The sequence below is a fragment of the Megalobrama amblycephala genome, linkage group LG19, assembly GCF_018812025.1.
Source record: "Megalobrama amblycephala isolate DHTTF-2021 linkage group LG19, ASM1881202v1, whole genome shotgun sequence".
Classification (NCBI taxonomy): Eukaryota; Metazoa; Chordata; class Actinopteri; order Cypriniformes; family Xenocyprididae; genus Megalobrama; species Megalobrama amblycephala.
In genome coordinates, this window is record NC_063062.1 from 5,652,369 (window position 1) to 5,678,003 (window position 25,635).

Consider the following 25,635-nt stretch of genomic DNA (forward strand, 5'->3'; position numbering starts at 1 on the left):
GTTTATCACAATCCTATGCTTATGCATTCTTAGTTAAGTCTGTAAAACTGTCCACCTCATTATGCACTCAGCAGTTCCCATCAGTAATCCAGCACAGAGTCCTTATGTAACCCCTTTTGTATGCAGCTGAATGTGGGTAGAATCCTAATCTTACTTTCAGCTATCTCTCAGGTAATTGGACAGTTCACCCTGTTGACCCAACGACTCCATCTGTCATAGCTGTCATGTGACCAGGGTGATGGTTTTCATGGCTGGTAAATCTATCAGCACCTGTCAGAGTATCAGTACAGTAGTAGGAATTGCATTTTGCCGTAACTGTAAACACCTACACCTGACTTTCACATTTCTGGACTTTGGGTTTTTTCCTTTATGTCCAAAATCAATATTACACTGAGTGACCAAGGTGTACTTCAGTTCGAAGGTCATTTGTTCTATTACTTTTGTTAGTTGGTGTATCTACTACAATATTGGCCAGCTCCTAAGTTAGCATGTACAACTAGTTGCTTGCTCAGAGATTTTGGTAAATGCTTTTCTTGACTGTCTATTTAAAAAATACAAAGTGATATTTGTGGCTTCAATACAAAATATCTGCCTGGAAGAGGAATCGAGATTAGCCTCAAAAGAGTATGAGAAATCCACATCTGAAATCCGCTCACCTCACTTCCTCTCTCTCATACCAACCTATTTCTCTTCTTGTCTCTTTTTCATCCTACTCCCTTTTTCTTATTTTAGTTTCAGTCAGCTTTTCTCTGCATATTTCTCTCAAACCTGCTATCCCCTTGAGCAAAATAACTTCACAATATTAGGAAAAATGTTTGGGACAAGAAGGGGCTCCAAAGTGCTTAGAGTAAGTGGTATGTAAGGAAAGAGAAAAAGATCCCAAACCCAAAAATCACAATTGAATGTTTTCATTTGTTGTACATAAGTATCCAGATGATATGAATCATACTAATTTCTCTTTGTTTCTTGCCTTTTTGCAGGTCTGTGATTTGAGTGGTCTTTGAGCTTCCTGGTTGGTTCAGAAGGATTAGGGAAGGTGAGTCCTTTCCTACCAAAGAAATGAGTGCGGGAAGAGGAAGCAAATGCAGTCTGGAGCTTGTCCATCTGTTCTCCCTCTAACTGAACACCAGCAGTCTCGATTCAGGATGCTCTCTTTCCCACAACCGCTGCCCTCATCTTTGGCCCTGAGACTACAGTGGGCTCCATGAACATGTACAGAGAAACGGGGGTGTGTGCCACCCCTCTCTCTCAACCTCTTCCTCCAACCCATCTCCGTCTACCCCTCCATAATGGCCACTCTTCCATGGGCGATCCAGCCCCATCCCGTGTCTCCGTGCCCAAAATGGGGGTTCGAGCTCGGATTGCTGAGTGGCCTCCTCGCAGGGCACTGTCACGAGAATCGCTGCTTGAGAATGGCCAGGGCAGTCATCCGGATGACCTTAACAGTGAGGATGGGATTACACATGGAAGTGTGACCAGGTTTCCACAGCAAATTACCAGAGATGCTGACTTCCTTGAACCAGGTCTGAGGCCTCCAGGCACACCACCAAGGTTTCGGACTTCTGGATTTGCTCCCCTCCGACAGCGCTCCAACAGCGAGATTACATTGAGTGAGCAAGATGAAACTGAGGTGGAAGGTCGTTTGTTCCGAGAATATGGCAGTACCTCTTCCATCAACGTACAGGCAGTGTCTGAGCAAAGCTTCTTTGACATGCTCAGCCAGTTTCAACAGGAGCGACCAGATCAGCGTAGCACAGCCCCTGCCAAGCTTGGAGAGCTGATTGGTGCTTCTTTAGAGGGACCCGCTTCGCATGCCTTCTTGTCGACACCACAGCCCGATGACCACCCGGAGAATCGCGTACGCAAAAAGAGTGGGGGCACGGAGTCATCCCTTGGCACCTCTTCCTTATTTCGCAAACTCCGTAGCTCCAGTCGGGGTGAAACAGAGACTCCACGTGGTGACGTGGATGACACACGGCCCCCCGAGACATTGTCTTCCAAGCCCTGGCTATGTGTGCGGAGTTTTGCCCACTATGACTCTCAGAGCGTTCTGTTTGACTTGCACGAGGCAGCAGCTCGCCGTAGCTATGCCGCCCAGCGGCGAAACACAGCCACCGGAGCCTCGGCTGCTTCTTCAGCTGCCGTTTCTTTGGCAGTTTCCAGAGCTATTGCTCTGGGGGGAGTGGAGCCCAACTTTTCTAGCACTGATGACCTCAGTGTCAGAGACCTATCAGAAGGATCAACCCCAGGACTGGAACATTTGGAGCAGGGTGGTCCAGCTAGTGTTAACCCCAACTCTCAGCACCAGTTGTTGCTGAGTTGCCCGCACTTTCTCAACGAGACCGGAAGCTATGGGGAACGTAACGTCAGCTTCTTGAGCTCGTGGGCGGAGAGAGGAGAGGCTGGTGTGGTGGAGGCTCGGCTTCATCTTCGCTGCAGTAATGCCAGTGTGTCCATACTGGAGGCACTGCCAGAAGTTCGGGCCACCAGGTTAGAGAGACTGCAGCAGCACTGCATCGAGCATGTTGACCTGGGTGCCAAATACTACCATGAGCACTTTTATGGGAAAGGTAGGACATTTATGGTTTCTATCTAGATAAAGGGAACTGTTATATCAAGAGACTGTCCCATTTGTCCATAATTGATTTTAGGTTGGGTCACTTCCAACTACATTATGATACATTTATCAGAATATATGATGTATCCAAATATCATAATTGGATTGCATTTGAAACCCAATGTGTTTGCATGATGAGCTTCAATCTCTCTTTTATGGTTTACATAATTTAGATTCAATATAGCTCCTCATAGAGGTGGTTTTACCTCCAATTGTATCTGTACAGCCCTATCCTTAATTATACCCCTAAATTTAATGATTTCCCTTCATTTAGTCTCATTACTGGACTTTGTCTTTGGGATTCACACATTTTTAACTTATTTAATCCTGCAAACCCAAGTTCCACCTACAGTTCTTCCTTTGGAAGAGATTATCAAAGCATGCCACAATTATCAATGCTTCTCACTATTGGCCAATAGAAGCACAAACTGGAGCTGAAGCTACACTCCTGCCACACATCTGCCTCCCAAATGTTAATCTCCCTAAAGGTCTTGCTTTCTAAAATGCCAGTGTTTGTAAAAACAACCCACAATGTCTAAAAATAGTGGTTCAAGTTATCTTGAATTCTCTAATTAGTTGTCTGTTTTTATGAAGAGTAGAGTTGGTGAGATAAAGGTTACCGTTTCAGAAGTAATCTCTGTCATCCAGGTTTTTGGAGGTTTGTTTTCAATGACCATGCCAGAAAGGGCATTCATACTGGTTTTATATTTTTAAGTTAAGCAGCACAAAATGCATGGGTTTATGGATACAATGACAAATGTCCTGTAAAAGATATTTGAAGGTGAAGTGTGTAATTTCTGTGCCACTAGTGCTAAACTAATTTTCATACATTTTCTGAACATTTTCTCCTATCTGAAATTGGATGGATGAAAAGATAATCCAGCTCCAAATTAATGCTATTTGTTGAGCTTACGTTGCTCTGTCGGGCTGGTTGCTCAGATGTTAATTGTGATGTTTTAATAGCTCCACAGGCTTTATTTATCTTTCGGGAGAATCAGCCTATGATTGGCTTACATATGATTGTCTCTGCATTGTAAACTGGGAAAGAGAAAGTATTTTAACTTCAAAATTGCGCTTTTCACCTTTAAGCCGTACTTTTCATTGTGTGCTCTGTTTTTCTCATTTAAGTGTTAAATGTTTAACTTGATGAGTAAGGATACCAAGCTGCAAAGGTATTTTACCTTGTGGTGCCAATTACTTTTCATTACCCGTTTACTTATTTTCCAGTGCAGAAACACTTTGTTTGAGATACTTCTGCTTTGTCAGTGAGTCAATAAAGTAGTTCATGTGGGTTTGTGTTGGAGTGCCAGCCATATAGCAGTACTGACTTGGCATTCCTCAGTCAGGAAGGGCAACATTTTGTGTAGTATCAAAATCTTTGCTGCGTTATTAAAAAGCTCATATCTGCATGCTCCTGAGACTTATAATTCTCTCAACTCAAGTTTCCTGAGCTTTCAGTACCCTCAACAAAACAACTAAACTCATATCCTGTGATGAGAAATACCGGACGACAGATTAAGGAAACATTAGTCCATTTGCCAACTAGAAATTAAGACTGGAAAATTTAAGGAAATCACATTCACACACATTCTATGTAGTATTTTTGAACCCTGGATATAGTAATTCATGGAGTTTAGCAGTTTTTGATGCGCAGTGGCATTTTCCATGCTTTTTTCATGCAAAAACAAACACACCGTGGAACATGCAGTCCCTTTCATGAACAAATCACATGATTGGCATGGTCCTTTTTGAACCAGTAGTTGAATCAGACCGAAAGTTTGTTATCAGTATAATTTGTTGTATTCTGTGGAGAGTCGTACAAAGCATTTTACTACAGGTCGTACTGTGTGTGATTGTGTATGTGACCAATTGAACGTGAACTTGAAATGACCACAGTAGTCATCCATCTGAATCATGGCTTTGAATCACTTCCTCACTGAATCACCGAATACTCTTTCACAGACAAACCACATTGCAGCTTGAAACCAAGAATTGCTACTGTGTTGTTTGTCTTTTGAATACAATGATAAAAATAAACTATTGAAACTTAAATAAAAGAAGTCAAATGTTTCATTGCCATTAAAAAATAGTGTTGTTATTAGGGGTGGGACAAAATATCGATATGGCGATATATCGTCATCCTTCTCTGTGCGATACGAGAATCGTATCGCTGCGCCAAATATCGATATTTTAATTTAAAAAAATAAAGCGCTATATATAGATTTCTTTGCTCAAAGTGTCCTACTTCAAGGCGGCGCTCGACACATGAATGAGGGAAACGTGAACTTAAGTTAACTAGCCAAAGAGGTTATTAACAGGATGGCGGACAGCAGTGTGAGTAAAATAGATGCCCCAGCCACGTTTAAGTTCAAAGTCTTGACGCACTTTTATACCATTGATGTGACAGTCGTAGACATCTTTGACGTTCTTCACCGAGCGCTTAGATATACACGGGAGCATTTGAAAGCATATATTAGGGATCCTCTGATAGACGCCTGCTTTCGAACGCTCCCGTGTATATCTAAGCGCTTGAAGAACGTCAAAGGGTCTGTTTGCACCTGGTGACTTCATGCATTTTCTCTGATCGGATAGCTATCCGATCGTGAAAAGACAGGTCTAAATGCCTAAATGCCTAAAAACGCATTTGAGACGGATTTAAATCCGATCGCTTAATAGATTTGAATGCTCACAGTACCTACAGAAATTTTACTTCTCCCAAAAATACTAAAACTGAAGTTCTATAGCCACCATGACCTAGATTTGTAGGTTTTCCTTATAAATCCCTTCTTTGTCCCCTGTGTCCTTCCTTCCATCTCTCATCCTTCATATCAACTTCCACTTTTCTCTTTTCCATTGTCTTCACCTCATTAATTATTTTCTTCTCTTCTGTATTGTCTCTTTTTCTGGATTAATGGTATTAATCTGTCTTTATGGCCCCTATTTTCTTTCATCTCTCTCTCTCTGTCTGTCCACAGAGCACTGGAACTACTTTGGTACTGATGAGAAGCTGGGGCCCGTGGCTCTGAGTATCCGGCGAGAGAAACTGGATGATACCAAAGATTTAAAGGACCAGTACCAGTACCGCATCATCTTTCGCACTAGTGAGGTGTGTATAACATAAAAATCTGTGCAAATTAAATTAATTAAACCTGGATCGTGCTCAAATCAGGACCACGACAGGATGATTCATTCTCCTACAAACACCAACAGACTCCAAGGGCTTCTCCGGCCACTTTTATTCACTTCTTTGAGCCTGAAACTGAAGCTTATTGTTGTCTTTTCTAAGTACGATCTGATTAAATCTGCTAAAACTGCTTGACAATGAGACTTGTGAGGTTTGGGCCATTTGATGGAACCCTTGACCTTTTGGGCCAATGCTGCATTTACAGGCACAGCAGGGAACAATGTAGGGATCCTGAGACTATTTTTAAACATAAGGGGCTTTCGCACCGGGTAGTTTCAGTAACTTGGTCCTAGGAACTAGCCACCAGGGTGGTTCTTCGAGAACTAATAGTTCCCCTAGGGCTGTTTTCCTGGTTGCATTCACACCGCCAGTAGGAACTCTGTGACGTAAGCTGCGCTTGTTGTTGTGACTTTTATTTTGATGGCACTGAGAACGCCAGAGCCTGAGCACACAGTGCTCATATTCTCCGTCTTCATTAGTTTACAATTTGTTTAATAGCCTGTCTAATATGTTATTATATAGAACTGTTATACAAAGAAAGAAGACAGTATATGAAAAAGTATTAGCGCTTGCCATGTAGTTGATCTCCACTTTCAATAGCTGAGCATAAATATATAAATGCACATTTCGCTTGGTCCCCTCAAAGTAGCATTGGATTTTCTTCTTAACTCAAGAGGTCCATCTATCATTGTTTTCCATATTTGTAAAGTTAATTTGCGGAGTAAATATATAGGCTATAAACTGTGCTTGAACATGGCTTTTTTAAAAATGGCAGGTGCCGGTGTTTTGCATGCGTTCGGCCAATCGACGCACACTTACATCACTGGTAGTTCCTATAGTGGTGGTTTAGACCTTACACTGATTTAGTTCCCCCAAAAGAAGTTCCTGGAAAAAAATAGTTCCTGTGGTGCGAACACGGCAAAATCCGGGTACTTCTGCCAATAGTTCTAGGAACTATGAAAAGATTCCTCCAGTGTGAAAGCCCCAATAAAAGGAGCATGACACTGGTTCATGTCACGTGTTTATAAATATGTCCATCATGTGTCCTGTATGAAGTTACATTAAGTAAAAAATAAATCCTGAGAGTGTTTGGTGCCTTGCGTGTTTGAGATAAAGGCCATGAGGATCTTTTTGCTTAATAATGGCGTGTTTGAAAAGTGCTGAGCTGTACTGGTATGACTGCTGCTCTGCTGGGTTTAGTCAGATTACATGGCTGCCTGGACACATCAAACTCACCCACTCTGAACAATGCAGCGTCTTCGGGTCATTCACACTCACACAATCATTATTCCCACTAAAGATGCACTCAACTCATTTCGAAATGGCCTTTAACGTGCACACTAGTTCAAGAGTGATATTTTAGTCAGAGATTCGAGTTGATCAGGTGGCTGTCCATATGACCCAATCATATGACGTCTTCACATGTGTGACTAATGCCACAAGAAATCAAAAACACTAGCCTGAAAACAAACTATTATAAGTATTCCAGTGTTTCCACCTGTTTGTACTAATTTTACAGTAGCTAAAGGCTTTAGCATCAGCATTTGTGAGGTTAACAGAGATGCTGCAAGCATTGATTCAAGGAGAAGTGGGGAAAGGATGCCACACAGTGGGCACTTCTGTACACCATTTTTCAGCCATTCATAATCATTCTCATGCTCGGTCACATGCTCTCGGAGGATATTTGGTCAGTCATATGATGGTATTTAATGATGTGCTTCTCCCAACTTGGTTTCCTGCGTCTGCTGCAGCTGGTCACATTGCGAGGAGCGATCCTGGAGGACGCGGTTCTGTCCACAGCGAAGCACGGAACGGTTCGTGGTCTGCCTCTAAAAGAAGTTCTGGAGTATGTGCTGCCAGAGCTCAGCGTATCCTGTCTGCGATTGGCTCTCAGCACGCCAAAGGTCACGGAGCAGCTTCTTAAACTGGACGAGCAGGGGGTGAGTACAGGATGACCAGTTGGACACTACTTCCTGGCTAAAGAAAGTCAAGTGTCAAAAGTCCTTAAAATTAATAGTTCCCAAAAAAAATATAAAAGGTTGCGTTCCACGTATTTGTGTGTATGACACTGGCTCCGCGAATGTGTGTGTTCTCTACAGCTCAGTCAGAAACACAAAGTGGGCATCCTGCTGTGTCGAGGGGGGCAGAGCACGGAGGAGGAGATGTACAATAATGAAGAGGCTACGCCAGCCTTCAACGCCTTCCTCGAGCTGCTGGGAGAAACTGTGTGTCTGAGGGGTTTCAACAAATATGCTGCCCAGCTAGACACCAAAAGTGAGCATGGCTTTCTGTCTCTCTTAAACGTGTCCTAAAAAGGCTCAACACAATAAAGTGTCAAGCGATAAATCACATCTCTTTCATGTTAACCTGAGTTCTTGTCCTAATGCACTGCGGCAATGAAAAGCATAGTGTGAAAATACATTTTTATGGTCTTCACTGTGAATAGGTGTCAGGACTAGTATTGTCACGAGACTTTGATACAATACCTTGAAAAGTATCGGTATTCGATACCACAGGGAAAAAACGCTGCATATACTGTCATATAGAGATTTTTAATATTATTTCTTTTTTTGTCCATCTATAGAAAGTAGTGTTGTCAAAAGTACCGGTACTTCGGTACCGAGTTGGTACTGAAATTCTGAAAATGTGACGATACCAGCATTTCTGTAGTACTGGTAGTACCGAGAATCCGGGTATATTCTGTACCCGCTGATAGGGCTGTGCCAGTATTTATGTGAATATGACATGAGTGAAGCACAAAGCTTTGTTTACAAAAGAAATAATAGGTTAGCAATTAAATGTGACATTGCAGCCATGGAAACATTTTGGTTCATGCCGAATGACAGAGGTACGTGAGTCCATAAATTTAAGCTTAGTATTCTGTTTTGCGAATCGGGTGACCAGATCGCGATTATCAGAGAATTTAACAATATTCCATTAGTTATTCAGCGTAACAACATATAGAGCGGCATATTTATTAGGCTGCTGTCCCTTTAAGACCTGACTGCACACACGGATCCAAAATACTGTTTACGACTGTGTTTACTTTAATACATTGTGACGTTATTTTTGAGTGTATTTGACCGTTAATAAGCTGTTAAATATTGTATGTCAGAGGCGGCTTTATTATGTGTGTGCACTTGAGATGCGAGCGTGAAATCTGTGGGAATGAGTAGAATTATGCGCAATCCTAAATATCGATATTTTTGAAAACACTACTCAGGATCGAATTAAAACAGATTGTAATTCCATTTGGTGGCACAGAAATTACACACTGCACTGTATAAGTTATATCTTTTGTAAACATTTTATATCACACACTTGTTGGGTTTTTGTGTTTTATGAGGAATCTTTATAGACATAATGATTTTTACATTCAATTTTACGTTCTGTCCCCTAAACCGAACCCATTTTTCATGTACTTTTTTTTACACCTTTTTTTTTTTCAGATTTATCTTAGGTACTAATTTGTGCCCAAAATATGATTAAGTATGTACAGACACATTCCTCTGATTGATTGTGACAGGTTACTGAATAAATGACTGCAGACATTTATCTCTTGAGAGTGTAATTGAAACCGGAATAGATAACAGCCCTGCTAATGTTTACACGCACTCTATATCCAAAATCATGTACAAACATCTTGATAGACGCTATATTAGAGCTTTTATTCTATATTCTCAATGTGGTCTCAGCATTTTGGACTTCACTTTACATTGTCTTCATAATTATTAATATGCATGTGTATGTTTAACAGCGGACTCAACTGGAACACACTCCCTGTATACAACCTATCAGGACTACGAGATCATGTTTCACGTTTCCACCATGCTTCCATACATGCCCAATAATCCTCAACAGGTAAGAAAAGACTCACCAATACATCTAAGAGCCCGTATAGCACAGACATGACCCAACTTATCCTGACGAAAATCCCCCCACTCTCTCCCACCTGGACCGACTCCCAGATTGCCTTGCACATTGTTCAAATGCTGTTCATTTTCTTTGCTTTTATTCGCCAGTGTGTTTGTGGTGGGTGCTGCATATGGTAGACCCAGTTTGCAAAAACATCTGGAATGGTAGTAAAGTTTATGAAGTGGCAGCAGTAAATCCAGTGGATGTTCCACAGCTCTTTTTTTCATTCAAAAGGAGTGGCCACAACTTCTTGACGTCCACTCTCTGAGTCTATATTTTTTGTTACATGTGGTTGTGAAGAAATAGTTCTCGCTCTTTCTCTTTTGGTTCATTATTGTCAAGTTCTCCCGCTGTTTTTGCACTGGCGTATGAATCAGAGCAGGGTGTGGTTGTCTAGTGATTTCCATGCTGTCGATTAAAATCCAGTAATGTGGCATCTTTTGCCCTCAGGAAGTTTCATGTGCATGCATATGAGTCAGCAGCTTGGCCCTAAAAACATTAATTGACAACATGATGGTATTTGCATATTTAACTTGCATAGTGTGATGTGTTTTTGTGTGAAATAGATTATTAAATGTAGGGAGAGACTAGCGAGAGAGATCTCAACACATTTTAGTAATGTTTTTTATTTTTAGTAATTGTTATTGATAATTATGTATCATGTATTATTTAGCTTTGGTTAAGACAGGGAATAAGAGTATAAGACGGGTGTATTACAAAAATGTATTATTATTATTATTATTATTATTAATAATAATTATATATTCGTATTTGATTGCACTGTGGGTTCAGTGGCCATTGGGATAAAACATGATATTTTTTATGTTTATTTCAATTTGTCATAAAACATGCACTAATAAAATGTATGCAGTAAAACCAGGTAGATTAATATAATATAATATAATATAATATAATATAATATAACATAACATAACATAACATAACATAACATAACATAATATAAATGTTTGTTTTTAAATAATAAATGTGTGTACTGTGTATAAATATGTATATTAAATACACACAAATGTGTATATTTAAGAAATACTTGTATGTATATACTGTATATATATTTATATAATTTATATTATATATAAATATAAATATTTGATATATAAATATAACCTATTTTTCTTAAATATATATATATATATATTATATGTGTGTGTGTATTTAAATATACATAATTATACACACATATAGTACGCACACACATATTATGTATGTGCGATTAATCGTTTGACAGCACTAAATATAATATAATATGATATAATATAAATAGGATATTTAAAAAAAATAATTTTGTAACATTGGTTGTGCATATTTGCTTGTGCAGAACTTTTAAGTAAATTCATGTGAACTGCAGAGGGCAGTGTTTATCTTTCAGATAATTCTTTTTTTTAAAGTACACACAAACAGCCACTCACATGGGAGTGTGTTGTAGTGATTTAAGGAGAGGTAGAATGGGATGTCAGGCTGAAGAATAATCTCAGGGTACAGGAGTGTCCCCCCTCTGGACTCATTTTTGGGGATGGGAGGTCCATGTCAGCATTCACGAAAGAGCAGTGTTTCCATGGTTTTTCCTTTGTGTGTGTTTGAAATGTAAGATAGATTATATAATTGATGCCCTCACACTATTGTGAACGGGTGGGCAGCCTCTATTGCTCTGACTCAGATTGGTGGCCAGTCTCTTTAACACATAGTGATGCTCTTAATTTCATGGTCTATTTATAAATGTCGATTAACTGCAGTTCTAAACATCGGTTCTCAGAATCTCTGCTGTCAGCTCTCCTAGTACTTTAGAACGAGTTTAAACGAGTCCATGTAACTCACAGAACACACAGCCCTGATCACAGCTTAGAATAGACAAATCAATTCCATATATAACAGCAGGCACTCCTGGCTGTTTTCAGATGGCTTTTTGCATCGCTCGCTCGCCAGGCAGCACTGTAATGACATTCCTCAAACATTCTGATTAGGGTTCGTACTAAACTGCTATTGTTAAACTTCTGCAGTTAATTCATCCTGACTTGTATATTTTATATAACTGATATAATATTTGGAATATAATATCAAACAGACCTCAAACTTTTTAACGGTAGTGCAAAGTTGGTTTGAAAGAATGCTCACCATGGTTTATTTGATCAAAAATACAGTAAAAACAGCAATATTGTGAAATATTATTACAATTTAAAATAACTATTTTCTAGTTAAATATATTTTGAAATGTAATTCATTCCTGTGGTTACAAAGCTGAATTCTCAACATCATTACTCCAGACTTCACTGTCACATGATCCTTCAGAAATTATTCTAATATGCTGATGTGGTGCTCAAAAAAAAATTTATATTATCAATGCTGAAAACAGTTGTGTTGCTTACAATTTTTGTACTGTATGATGCATTTAGTAGGGATGCACCGATACCATTTTTTCAATATCTATACCTGTTTGTTGAACTGATAATCACTATTTTATGTGTTAAACACAATCTACTAAATACAGACAACTTCTTTATAAAGAAAAACGAATCAAAAAATATATAATCATAATCTATGACAAAAAATACTATTATAAACTAGGTTAGTGGATAATTCAGCAGCAAAAGTTACTCTATAAAAATCATGCACAATAATTATATAAAATCTAAACATTTAGTGAAACAATGATGAAATACGATTAAAAGTGAATCAAGTGTAGCACTAAATTTGGTAAAATGTTACACATTGCTCTTTGTATTGTTGTAAAATACATGAATGAAAAACAATTAAATATATTTATGTATAAATATATATTATAAAATTAAAAGGCATTTCTTTAAAGTATAGCATATCTTTTTAATGAGGCAGCAACATATGGTAGATAGGACGGAACAAGAAAGGCTATTAATAATCTTTCATTGCGCAAAAATATTATAATATGAAAGGCTCCAATACAGAGCGGCACAAAGCGCTTATGTGCATCCTGTGTGCAGAATGATGTGCTTGAAGCAATTTTCACGCATTGAAAAGTTCAAAGCACAAAGGAAAGCAACATTGATGCGTTGTGTATTATATCTATGCAATAGTTTATTTAGCCTTTTCTTTCACACAGAATAGTATATGCACAATATTGGATTTGCAAAAAAATGGCAGTATCGGAGCCAATACCGATACTGATATCGGATCGGTGCATCCCTAATCAATTGGAAGTTCAAAAGAACAGCATTTATTTGAAATAATTTTGTGTGAGATTCTAAATGTCAGCTGTCACTTTTGATCAATTTAATGCATCCAAGCTGAATAAAATATAAAATATTCTTACTGAATATCATACTGACCCCAAACATTTGAGCTGTAGTTTATGAACCCTCACAGGAAAGACTCAACTCACTCAATTGTTTCCAAAAGAGTTCTAAAAGAGTCATCTTGGATTTATGTTTTCACTGAGCTTGTTGCGATGCATTCTGGAATTGCTTTCCCTATCAAGGATACATGTAATGCTATCATGAATTTGGCCAAAATGAGTTATCTTAGCATGCAGAATAAATAGTCATTTGTGTCAGAAGCGATGCCTTACAATTCTGTACTTAGCAAATATGTTGAATCTGAGTGTTGTGACAATGGCAAAGAGGCTCAGATATCATCATATCATTTACCAATAACCAAAGCCCAAACAACTATGCCTTTGCTGTCTTGCACACACACCGGTATTTCCTTCAGGAAATGTAATACTAGTTCAACTTGATCTTTTTACAACATAAGTACATTTTATTGCTTGTGTTTTAGTGGCTGTCTCACAGATTTGTGCTGCAGTGCTGTTAACAGGCTTTTTCACACCTCTGTGTCTCTCACCAGAGGAATCATTGCGCATCTATGAAGATATTTCTGCCAGTTCCCACTTCTTTTTTCTGTGTCCTTCAACAGAACACTCTATCCTTTCTCTCTCTCCTGCTCTTTCACTCTTGCAGTCTCTCTTTCATATCTGTTTTTTACAGGTACATTATGTGCATTAAACTATAAAATAAGTCTTGTGTTGAAGGACAGACCCGAGCCATATCTACACACACGTATAACCATCATGGTAATAAATAAATAATCAATCAATTTTAATGTAGCAACACAAGATGTAACGTTTAACTCATAACTGATGTAAATAACTGATAACAAAAAATTAAGATGACAAAAAAAAATCTGGGATTGTCAATTTACATTTTTTCACTGTAATCTATAAGATTACTTGTTTTTTATGTCAAAAAAAACTGTTGTCAACAGTTCATTGTTTCCAGTTGGACTGATTAAAAAACACTGTGTGTCCTCGCTCCCAGCATAAAGTCAGCCAATCAGAGAAAAGCTTGCCAGTGTTGTGTGCAATATGCATCAGACGGTCAGTGAATATGGCTGGTCTGAGGCAAGAAACTACCTTGCAACCGCATAGCAACACCCCGGCAAACATCTACACCACCCCTAGCACTGTGGCAGCATTTTCTTAGCAAAAATCTAGTTGAGTTTGTATTGCATTGAATTTCTCCCTTTCATTTCTTTCACAGCTCCTGAGGAAGAGGCACATAGGAAATGATATAGTCACGATTATATTCCAGGAGCCAGGAGCACTTCCGTTCACTCCTCAGAATATTCGCTCTCACTTCCAGCACGTGTTCGTCATTGTCCGTGTGCACAGCCCTTGCTCTGACAACACCTGCTACAGGTTGGCCTTGTTTCCATAGCAACCCCTTGCCTAAGCACAGTATTGCATGTTTTGCCTGTAGCTGATTACTGAGATGCGTCATGGAAAATATAGTTCAGTGAGTGTAAGCTCTGTTGGGATTGGTTGAAATAAGCCATTTGCTGTTTTTTTTTTTTTTTTTTTTATAGTGTGGCAGTGACCCGCATGAAGGACGTCCCTCCGTTTGGACCGCCGATACCTTCAAATGGCATGACGTTCCGTGACCCTGCTGCCTTTCGTGCTTTTCTGCTGGCCAAGATCATTAACGCAGAGAATGCTGCGCACAAATCGGAGAAGTTTCACGCCATGGCAACCCGCACGCGCCAAGGATACCTGCGGGACTTGGCGGAGAACTGCGTTTCCACTACACCGCTCGACACTGCTGGCAAGCTAAACAATCTCATCTCTCTGGCCTCCAAACGCAAAGAACGCGTCCGGGCTCGCGAAGCAGCGGAAATGGGTGCCGCAGGAGCGCTTGTTTGGCGCGTGCTTGCGCAGGACTACAGTGGCGGAGGCGCCGAGCTTCCTTGTGCTCTTGCCATCTCCAATGAGTATGTAGTGCTGGCGGACTGCTCCACCAAAGAGGTGGTGTTTAACTGTTTCTGTGCTGATGTGATTGGATGGACAGCAGAAAGACTTGCGCTGAAGATTTTTTATGGCAGAGGAGACCACGTGGCTATACGGGTACCCGAGGGCTGTGCACAAGATATCAGAGAGGTGGTGCAGAGACTTAAGGTACTGATACAACAACCCCCCACAAACATGTTAAAAATAGCATGGTATAGCACTTGATAAATGAGTGCAGAAATATAAAGCATTTAACATACTTGCTCTCACTTGTCACCATGATGATAACTCTCAAAAAACCCACTCTTCTAAATTAGCATAACAAAACATTATTCACTACTAAATCTCCCACTTAACCTTAATCTTGTACAAAAAAACATTATATAACACTTATTTTTAGCATTTACTCTCCCTTTCGAGTGTAATGGGCAAAGCATGCTGGGAAATAGAGATCCCAGCCCAGTTTCAGTTTAACTTAAATTCATCTAAATTAAAATAAATGAGTTCATAAAACTCAAAACAATTAAACAGTTCAGTTTACTTAAAATATATCAGTTCTGTGAACTTGAAAGAAAAAGGAAGTGCTTAATACTAGAGTTAATTTTACTGAACTAATTTAATTTAAGTTTGTCCTACTCAAACCAATTAATTATTTTGAGCATTAGGGTTTACAGTGTACATGTAAACGATATTCTTTGTTGTATTTTCAAGCTCATTTGGAATTATTCAGCTTTTAAAAACAAGCTGAAGAGATACTGGTTTCTCCGGTAGTGGGCGGAGCTAATGCGCAAACGGCAATTTCATTGGCTGGCGCTCATCTGTTACCGTCCCTGTTTTACTTTCAGCAAATCAGTTCAAGCGAACACTGACAACGTGATTAATATTCATGAACCCAGCAGCTCATCAATTCTTAGTGCATTGTACATTGTTATTAGTAGTAGAATTAATAGTAGTATTATTATCTTTTAATAATAATTACTATTATCTATTACTATTATCTATTTTTTTTTTTTTTACAGAAACACTTAATGACCAACAATATCTTAAGCACCACCACCAGTCCTAAGTTCGGTTAATATGACAAATATGCATTCATACATGGTTACCAAGTTTTAGTTCTAATTACTACAGTTCTATTATTAAATACAGCTTGATTATCATAATATCATAATATAAAGCTTGATTGACTGATGTTAAGAGTGTACGTTCAGATATTTAAAAAGCTGTGCCATGTTACAAAGATAAGCTTATATATGTATGTATGTATGTATGTGTGTGTGTGTGTGTGTGTGTGTGTGTATATGTATGTGTGTGTATATGTATGTGTGTATAATATAATATAATATAATATAATATAATAGTAGTCTGCAAAAAAATTTACTAGCCAATGGTGATTCTATTGCCAAGGTGTGCTTAGAGGGTTGACAGCATACGTGGATGACTAAATAATTGGCTTGCATTATGGGATGTGCCTTTCATAGTCTCTGAGCTGTCTGTCTCTTTTTTTCCTCTTGCAGGCATTGACTGTAGGTTGCGAGACAGTTGATATGACATTGCGACGTAATGGTTTAGGCCAGCTTGGTTTCCATGTGCGTTTGGACGGAACGGTGTCAGAAGTGGAGGAATACGGTTTCGCTTGGCAGGCAGGACTCCGGCAGGGCAGCCGATTGGTAGAAATCTGCAAGGTTGCAGCAGTGACGCTCTCCCACGAGCAGATGATCGACTTGCTGCGGACGTCGGTCACTGTAAAAGTGGTCATTATTCCACCTTATGAAGAGGGTGGGGCCCGCAGGTGAGCATTTGGGAATTTGCACTTATTTTGCACTTACTTTGAGTTTGAAAGTGTAGATGGCTGCTGCTGTTTGAGAAATCTGTTGGGTGTCAGTCAACTACCTCACAACACAGTAAAACATTAGATATGCGTTATGATTTACTAGGTCACATCTGAAGCGGCATGTGTGATATATACACACTTTTTGATGAATGACAGTTGCAGTGAACAATACATTTCACATTCACAGTGTTGGTTCTGCTCCAACGTTTTTCTGGTATACATATACAGTGTATATCACAAGGTTCCTCGGGTTCACTCTGTACCATTTTAGCCACGATTTGGCCATCTGAGACAAATTTTGTGAATCCTAAAAGATTCCTCGGATCCTAGGCCAAAATCTAAAGTCTTTGATCATTAGTTTGACATGTTCTCAGACAGCCGATTAATGACCATTGTGATCAAATTTGACCTTCGATGACATTCTGGCAGTGTCAGAAGATTTAATGCACTGGAATTCTGGTGTCGCATTTTCACATTTAAAAGATTTTAAAAATGGCATGTTTGAAGCTGAATTAAGCTATCTTAATTCAGCAATTATTGATATTTATATTTCTATTCATTTCTTTTCATATCATATTCATATTCATTTCACATATCTTTTTTGTACCCTGTTTCCGTACATACCCTGACAAACTATTTTAATTGGTGCATTTTCAGATGAGCAAGCCATAATACCATATAATTGCTCTTCCATTAATTTGGGTTATTTCATTTCATACTACAAATTCACTCCTGAATCAGTTTAAACTATGATTTTTTTTGGCCATTTGCTGGGAAGAAAATGTAAAAGTTGGACCTCTTGGAACTTTAATTGAAAATCCCTGCAGTGGATGGAAAAGAGCCATTAGCCCAACATTTTCATCAGAATGTTAGATAGCTCTTGTAACTCCATTAAATTCATTCTGCTTTGATAAATCATTAACGGAGAACACCATAAAAGACTGTCGGACTCCAGCCTGTCTCATAGTCTAGAGACAAGAGCGTCGGCTGCTTCCTTCATTCAGTGGATTGTTGCCTGTGATGTTCCAGAGATCTAGAGAGAGCATCAAATCCCTTCATTACGTCTGTTTGTGTGGATGTTTTAAAGAATGCCGGATATACAATTACAGTGCAGCACAGCTGAAATCTAGGGATGCACCAATATGAAAATTTTGTCCGATACCAATAACCAATAAAGCAGATAACCGATATTTTGGCCGATAAATCTAAATCCAAATTTTTATAGAATTTTTGAGAGCCTGATTACAAAATTCTCATTATTAAAATCCATGACCCGAGCACACAATTATAATGTTCTCATAATTTTATGTAGCCTATATAACATATGCGCTGCACGTTTCACTTAAATGTATTTTCTTTTTTGAAGTGGTTTTTCAATCATATTTCAAGCAATTCTAAACCATCATGGCAAACAGTGCAAATCTGAAGTGTCTCAGCTGAAAGAAATAATCCATTATTTATCAGCTTTAATATATAGGCCAAATTATCAGCCAAAAAAATACATACAGTACACAAAAAAATAAGACAGTTATACTAACTAACTTTAATAAATCGCATCTAACATATAAGTTTGTTTACAAAATATGTGTGTAAATATATTATGTGTATTACACACAGTCATATATAATATATATACAGTCAAACCAAAATGTATTCAGACACCTTGAGCGTTTAATTCATTATTACAGTTTATTCACTATAGTTTAAAAAAATGGTAATAAAATATGACAAGATCTCAGAGTTAAACTGTGTCAGAAAAAATTAATCTTAATTATGTCAGATAACACTTAAGCAAAACATGGTCAGGTCAAAGTGTCTGAATCATTTTTGGTTCCAATTTTTTTTTATCAGTTTTACTGGTAGTCCACTGTATGAAGAATTTTTGGGTATAATATGTCACAGTTTACTTTATTTTGCTATCCTCACTTACATAAATGAACTATAGTGTCCTGTACCCACTAGTAAAGATATCAAAAATATCAAAAAAGTCTGAATAAGTTTTGTTTTTTTGGACTGTAAATGTAATTGTATGTGTGTGTATATATATATATATATATATATATATATATATATATATATATATATATATATATATATATATATATATATATATATATATATATATATATATATATATATATATACAGTGGGTACGGAAAGTATTCAGACCCCCTTACATTTTTCACTCGTTGTTATATTGCAGCCATTTGCTAAAATCATTTGTTCATTTTTTTCCTCATTAATGTACACACAGCACCCCATATTGCCATAAAACACATTTATTTATTTATTTATTTATTTATTTTTACTATAATATTTTTATTTACAGCCCTAAATCCTGGAATCCTTTTCTTTGAATAACACAATCATAAAATATAAATGCAGTCAGTTCTCAGTTCTGACAGATGAAGGCAGGAACCTCAATTCAGCAAGAGTCATTCTGTACTGAAAACAGCAACTTTAAGCTTAAAATCTAGGAAGAAGCACATTTCAGATCTGACAGGGCTGCTGTTATTGGTTTTTTGCACTTTGCACCCCTCTGGAGACACATTCTCGTTTTGGAAAGATTAATGATGAGCCTCGTGGCAGAATTAATACTGCTTGTTGCAGATGCCCGCCGGCTGGAACCCCTCTGACATAATTCAAAGATTCACTTTCACTGTTTTTATAGGTGGTACAAAAAAAAAAAAACCTTACATGCGTCTTCAAACGAGAGGGAAAAAGCTTTTGTTTCTCTCGCTCGTACCTCCTCTTTGTCTGGTGCACAAACACGCGCGCGCACAAATATACACACAGGCACTCACCAGATTTTGAGAACGTTGGCAGACGCCTCAGTTCTCAGGGGAACAGTGAGTGGGAGTGTTAGAGAGAGAGAGAGGGACGGAGAGAAAGAGAGTGTTAGAAGAGGAGAGGAGCGAGGGATGGAACAGTTTACAAATGAAAACAGTGATTATGTGAAGTCTCAGTTTTGCTGCGTCAAAAAGGTGCGTATGCAGACTCAAAAACTCTGTGTTTTGGTCCTAAAATGTAAAGTAAAATGTTTTGCTTTTTTTTTAATCCACATTGTGTTTCATATTGCATAGTTTAGCGTCACATGTCTCTGAACTTTGTGCTGAGTGGCTGCTGTTAGGGACTAATTACTCAGCAGCGTGTTTGATTGCATGCTAGAGTGACACGTGTTCACTGCTGTGGTTAATTACACAAGTAAACTCTATTTGAAATGTTCTTTCTCGCACACACATGCATCCCAACACCCCCGCCCACACTGTGCAGTGGAACGAAAGAGTGTGTTAATTGCATGCTTCAACATGCTTGTCTTCTTGTCATTCTATCTCTTTCGTTTCCCTCCTCTGTTTGTGTCTTTTTCCCTGTCAGCGGTCCAGTCTCTGTTTGTCAAGGAGTGCCAGGGGGAGCAGATTGCATGAGACTAAAGCCTGGAATCTGTGAAAAAGGGGCTAGAAATGAAATAAATAAAAGGGTTTTAATTAAGAAATGCGTCCGGCGTGAGACTGAGAGGGAATGGAGCGCATGTTTTGCATGCAGGGAAAGGATATGAAAACTGTAGATGCTGAGGCATGTCTGAGCGCCTCCTTGCTGGGAAACAAAGTGGGAGGGTGTTACATACAGAGGAAAGAAACACCCCTCCTCCTCTTTCTCCCTCCATTTCTCTCTCCCTCTCTCTCTTTCCTCTTGTTATCATAGTGAAAGAGAGGATTGGAAGGGTGGGGAGAGCAGAAGTCTGCGTGTGTGTATGTGTGTGTGTGTGTGTGTCCGGTTGTCAGGGCTCGTTTGTACTTCAGCTGTCAGTCAGAGCCTCATGGCGCTGCCGCGGACATCCGATACAGCAATCTGGTCTACACGCAGAGGTTAGTGATGGGCTTGGTGACAAAGAGAGGATGGAGGTGAAATGCTGGAACTGCTGTTATATTACAGCAATGAATGACAAAGGGATGAAAATACTTGGAGGGGTAGATGGATGGGTGGCAGTAAAAGAGGAGTGTTGGAGCTGACAGCACTCTTTCAGTGATGAAGAGGAAGATCTCCAGTGTAGCAACACGAGGCTGTGCTTACGTATTTCATGCTCAGGGTTTTTCTAGTCTTTGTCCACCCGTGGCTTCAGTCTCTTTGATTAGGATGCATTAATGTGTGCTGAGGAATTATTGTCTAATTATGTGTCTTTAACAAGAAACTGCGTGTGCTGATAATTGTCTGAGAATGTGTAATTGTCTCTAAGTTAAGGGTCCAAAAGTCTGAGACCACATTGAAAATGCTTTTTTTTTTTTTTTTTTAAAGATGGCAGTCTAAATTTTAAACAAAGAAACGTTATGATGTAAAATAAGAAATATTGGTGACACTTTACAAAATTGTCCTATTAGTTAATGTAAGTAAATGCATTAATATTAATTTAACAAAAATATTTGTTACAGTATTCATTTTTGTTAATGTTAGTTAATAAAAACATCTGTTCATTGTTAGTTCATGTTAGCTCAGGTCCATTAAATAATATCAACAGATACAACTTTTGATTTTAATAATGTATTAGTAAATGGTGAAATTAACATTAACTAAGATTAATAACTGCTTTTAGAAGTATTTTTCATCATTAGTTCATGTTAACTACTGCAATGTAAAATTATAAAAGTGTAACGCAAATCTTAAATATTTCAGCAACACTTTAGTTAAATGTTAAAAATGAAACCATAAAGTAACACTATACACTTTATTTGGTAACACTTTATTTTACAGTTACATATGTTACATGTAGTTACTATATTAGTAACTATAAATTATGCATAATAACATGAAACGAACCCTAAACTAAACCAAACCCTTTAGTAAGTACATGTAGTTAGTCAATATTACTCAGTACTTAAATGTGTAATTACAGTGTAACAAAGACACCTTAAATAATGTAACCCTTTATTTTTTCGGTGACCTTGTTACAGTGTAATTAATACAATAATAAGTAATATGTAATATTAATTAACTAAGTACTTACTATAGGTTTTGGATTAGGATTTAGTTAAGGGTTAGTAATTATGCATAATTACTGTTACTACTATACTAAGTAACATGTAACAAAGACACTGTAAATTAAAGTGTTACCAATATTTGCTTTAATATTTGTACTATTTCAAGATGTGCACAATTCTTAGGTTATGCAGCCCCAAACATGACATGCGGCAGAAAAAATAGATATAAGTGGCCACGTTTGATTAGTTTGTAGCCTTGTTTTAGTTAAATCATGGACTTTTAAGCCAATTGTCCACCGTTGGGCCAAACCGTTCTCGTTGCTTAACTGTTCCATTCCTCTTGATCCGGCACAGCCAGTACAGATATGGTTTCATTTTCCACTGTGGCGCTGATAAAGGAGCTCTTTGAATGTAGCGCAAACGAGTCAGTCGTTGCCTTAATAACACAGGAGTTTACAAGACGGTATGAGATGTAAATAGCGACTGCGTTATAGAGGATGATTAGATATTTCTTTTAATTTCATTATTAACTTGTTTACTTTGCTCAAATAGCACGCTTGGCCTGCTACAGGCAACAGACAAGTGACCAATCCTGAGTGGCGACATCACTGCTTGCATTATACCAGCATGGTTGTATGGTTAGACAGTCGTGCTGAGATTTCCAGAACGAGAACGGTTTGCAGTCGTTCTGTGCCGAACCAAGCTCAAGTGGAAATGTAACTTCCTTACCATTCTTAAAACCTTTCGGCCCAACGGTGGAAACGGTCTCCAATCATTTACTCCACTTAAACCCCTGCCTCTTTCTTACAATTGACCGCAAGCTCACATTCAGATCTGCCTCCATCCATTCAGCAACCGATGGATAGATCCAATTGCTACCACCATTTCATCGTGACTTTAAATCTTGGCTACAAAGAGGAAGTGAATTAAGTCATGGGAATTAATTTTTAAGTTGTGACCACAATATTTTGTTTTTTTCCCCCTGCATGTCATATGTGGGGCTCCATACTAGGCCACTGATCAAACAAGTACATTTGCGACATTGATCATTTGACTCTTTATACAGAAAGTCAGATGCTGTTCTTCCATTGAACTCAAGATGCTCTTTGGATCATCTCAAATCATGCAGAACATCATCATCAGCTTAAAACAGCTGCTGTCATTAAAGCAAAAGGTGGCAAAGCAAATACTAAGAAATTCTTAAATTCATGTTCAATTTAATGTAAATTTTCACTCATTTCACTATGTTCATAATATACAGTCAAACCAAAGATTATTCAGACATTTTTTTATATATTTTTACTAGTGGGTGCAGGACACCATAGTTCATTTCTGTAAGTGAGGATAGCAAAATAAAGTAAACTGTGACATATTATACCCAAAAATTCTTCATGCAGTGGACTACCAGTAAAACTGATAAAAATTTGGGACCAAAAATTTGATCTGACCATGTTTTGCTTAAGTGTTATCTGACATAATTATGATTATTTTTTTCTGACACAGTTTAACTCTGAGATCTTGTCATATTTTATTACCATTTATTAAACTATAGTGAATAAACTGTATTAATGAATGAAATGTTCAAGGTGTCTGAATACATTTTGGTTTGACTGTATATATTTTAATGAAAAATGTTGTATTAAATTATAACGCAAAAGAAATGTTAAACGGAAGTATTTTCATTAGCTCTCAGACTTTTGGACCTCTGTGTAGGTGGCAGCCAGGTTTATATAAACATGAGTTTTTCCAGTACAGTTAGTATTCAGCTTACATCCTCCATATCTCTATCCGCTCTCTATACGTGTCTGTAGTCGGTCAGGGCTAGTTTATATGCCCTTGTGCTCTTCAGAACAGAGTTTTTTGGCGAATTAGACAGAAGCGCCGTGGTGCTTTCCGCTCTCCCCCTCCTTCTCCCACTCTCCTCGCTTTCTTTTGTCTCATTTTGGCTTTCTTACTCTTGGTCTGTCTATTTCTCTCTCCCTGTGGATGGAGGATAATAATAGGTAGCAGCATACAAAAAAGATGAAATATGAAATATAGATGTCAGGGAGCAGAAGGTGCTACTAGTCTAAGGGCTGGAATATCAGGTGAATTGTGGGGCTTTGATAATGTTTTGCTAGAGGCTGGACAGGTAGGATTTCCAGGATAGCAGTGCGTTACTAGACTTCCCAGGCTTGTAACCATACACTAACAGGGTCAGTAAGATTTTTTTTTTTTTTTTTTTTTGTGTGTGTGTGTTTATAAAGGAGTCTCTTATGTGTATCAAGGCTGATCAAAAATACTATAAAAGCAATAATATTGTGAAATATTATTACAATTTAAAATAACTTTTTTTATATATATTTAAAATATGTGATGGCAAAGCTGAATTTTCTGCATCATTACACCAGTCTTCAGTGTCACATGATCCTTAAAGAGTTAGTTCAGCCAAAAATGAAATTTCTGTCATTAATTACTCACCCTCATTGTCGTTCCACACCTTTGTAAGACCTTTGTTCACCTTCAGAGCACAAATTAAGATATTTTTGATGAAATCCAAGAGGTTTTCATCAGAAAGAAAGAAATGTAATTATCACATTCAAGGTCAGAGATGTACTAAATACATTGTTAAAATAGTCGACATGACTACAGTGTACAACCTTAATGTTATGAAGCGATGAGTTATGAATACTTTTTGTGCACAAAAACAAAACAAAAATACCAACTTTATTCAACAATTTCTTCTCTCCCCTGTCATTCTCCTACGCTGTTTACGTTCAGCGCTTCCTAGTTCTACATCATTTAAATATCTTTATTGTCACTTTTTTATCAATTTAATGCGTCCTTGATGAATAAAAGTATTCATTTCTTTTAAAAAAAAAAATCTTACTGACCCCAAACATTTGAAATGGTAGTGTAAGTTTTTAATGGTTTTGTCAGGAACAGGTACTGTGACAATTTAAATGAGGGTAGATGAGAGTGATAAAGCTCAAAGGACAGTTACCTTGACTTGAGTCCTTGTGTGAAAGTGCTGACAGTGTGAGGGGTTCAGAGTGGGTTTCAGTTTCTCATCATCATCAGAAAGCAGAGAGACCCAGAGGGATTCTGGCGCTGATGAGAGCGTTTCATCCTTATGCTGTTTGGCATTCAGTAGGGGTTAGTGTACTGGTCAACAGGGATTTGGGACTAATCTGCCAGTGAACCAGACCCGTACACACACTCGAATTACTACAGAGTCATTCGCTCAAACCATCCCTTAAAATCTGTAACCTTTAACACGGGATGAAGAGTTTACATCTGGCACGAGGGCTTTAAAACGGTCATGATCACCCTAGTCTCGTGTAGCCAGACTCTTGACTTGAAACAAGACGTCTGATCCTCAGTGTGGCTTATTCTGACCAAGAACCACTCATGCTATAAGTCCAACTGCAGTTTTTGTATTGCTTAAGGGTTATATTAATATATAAATGACAGTTTTAGAGTACTGAAGGTATTTACATATTTAAATTTGAATGACTTATGTAATGTTTGTGTATTTGTAGGGGCTGTACGGAGGAGTACGAGATGAAGATGATGGAGCAGAAGGGAGAAGCGGAGCCAGTGGCTGCAGGGTATCGTGGGGGGCAGCGAACCCCGGTATGGCGCTGGGACAGCCCCCCTGGTACACACAGCTCTGCCCAGCGCTGGACCCCCAGCGGACCCCCACCAGTCCCCAGCCGTACACACAAAGCTCTGGTCCCCGTTCCATTCAGAGAGCCCCAACACATCTCTGCTAAAAGGTGAGCCATTTCAGCATATGGTTAAAATCTCAGGAAAACCAACTATTGCGCACATATTTTGGCTTTGTTTTTCTTCTCACTAGCT

The 25,635-nt window shown here is 38.3% G+C and overlaps 1 protein-coding gene across 3 annotated transcripts in view; it reads left to right on the forward strand.

Annotated features, from left to right (window-relative positions):
- Positions 1 to 25,635, forward strand: part of sipa1l3 (signal-induced proliferation-associated 1 like 3) — a 96,575-nt gene that overhangs the window by 54,839 nt on the left and 16,101 nt on the right. For all 3 annotated transcript variants that reach the window (XM_048169204.1, XM_048169206.1, XM_048169205.1), the window contains 9 exons: positions 981 to 2,570; positions 5,593 to 5,723; positions 7,553 to 7,741; positions 7,901 to 8,075; positions 9,559 to 9,662; positions 14,243 to 14,400; positions 14,568 to 15,153; positions 16,503 to 16,777; positions 25,314 to 25,550. In XM_048169204.1, the coding sequence (XP_048025161.1) occupies positions 1,205 to 2,570; positions 5,593 to 5,723; positions 7,553 to 7,741; positions 7,901 to 8,075; positions 9,559 to 9,662; positions 14,243 to 14,400; positions 14,568 to 15,153; positions 16,503 to 16,777; positions 25,314 to 25,550 (3,221 nt within the window). In that variant the 5' untranslated portion in view covers positions 981 to 1,204. The remainder of the gene's footprint in view (positions 1 to 980; positions 2,571 to 5,592; positions 5,724 to 7,552; positions 7,742 to 7,900; positions 8,076 to 9,558; positions 9,663 to 14,242; positions 14,401 to 14,567; positions 15,154 to 16,502; positions 16,778 to 25,313; positions 25,551 to 25,635) is intronic.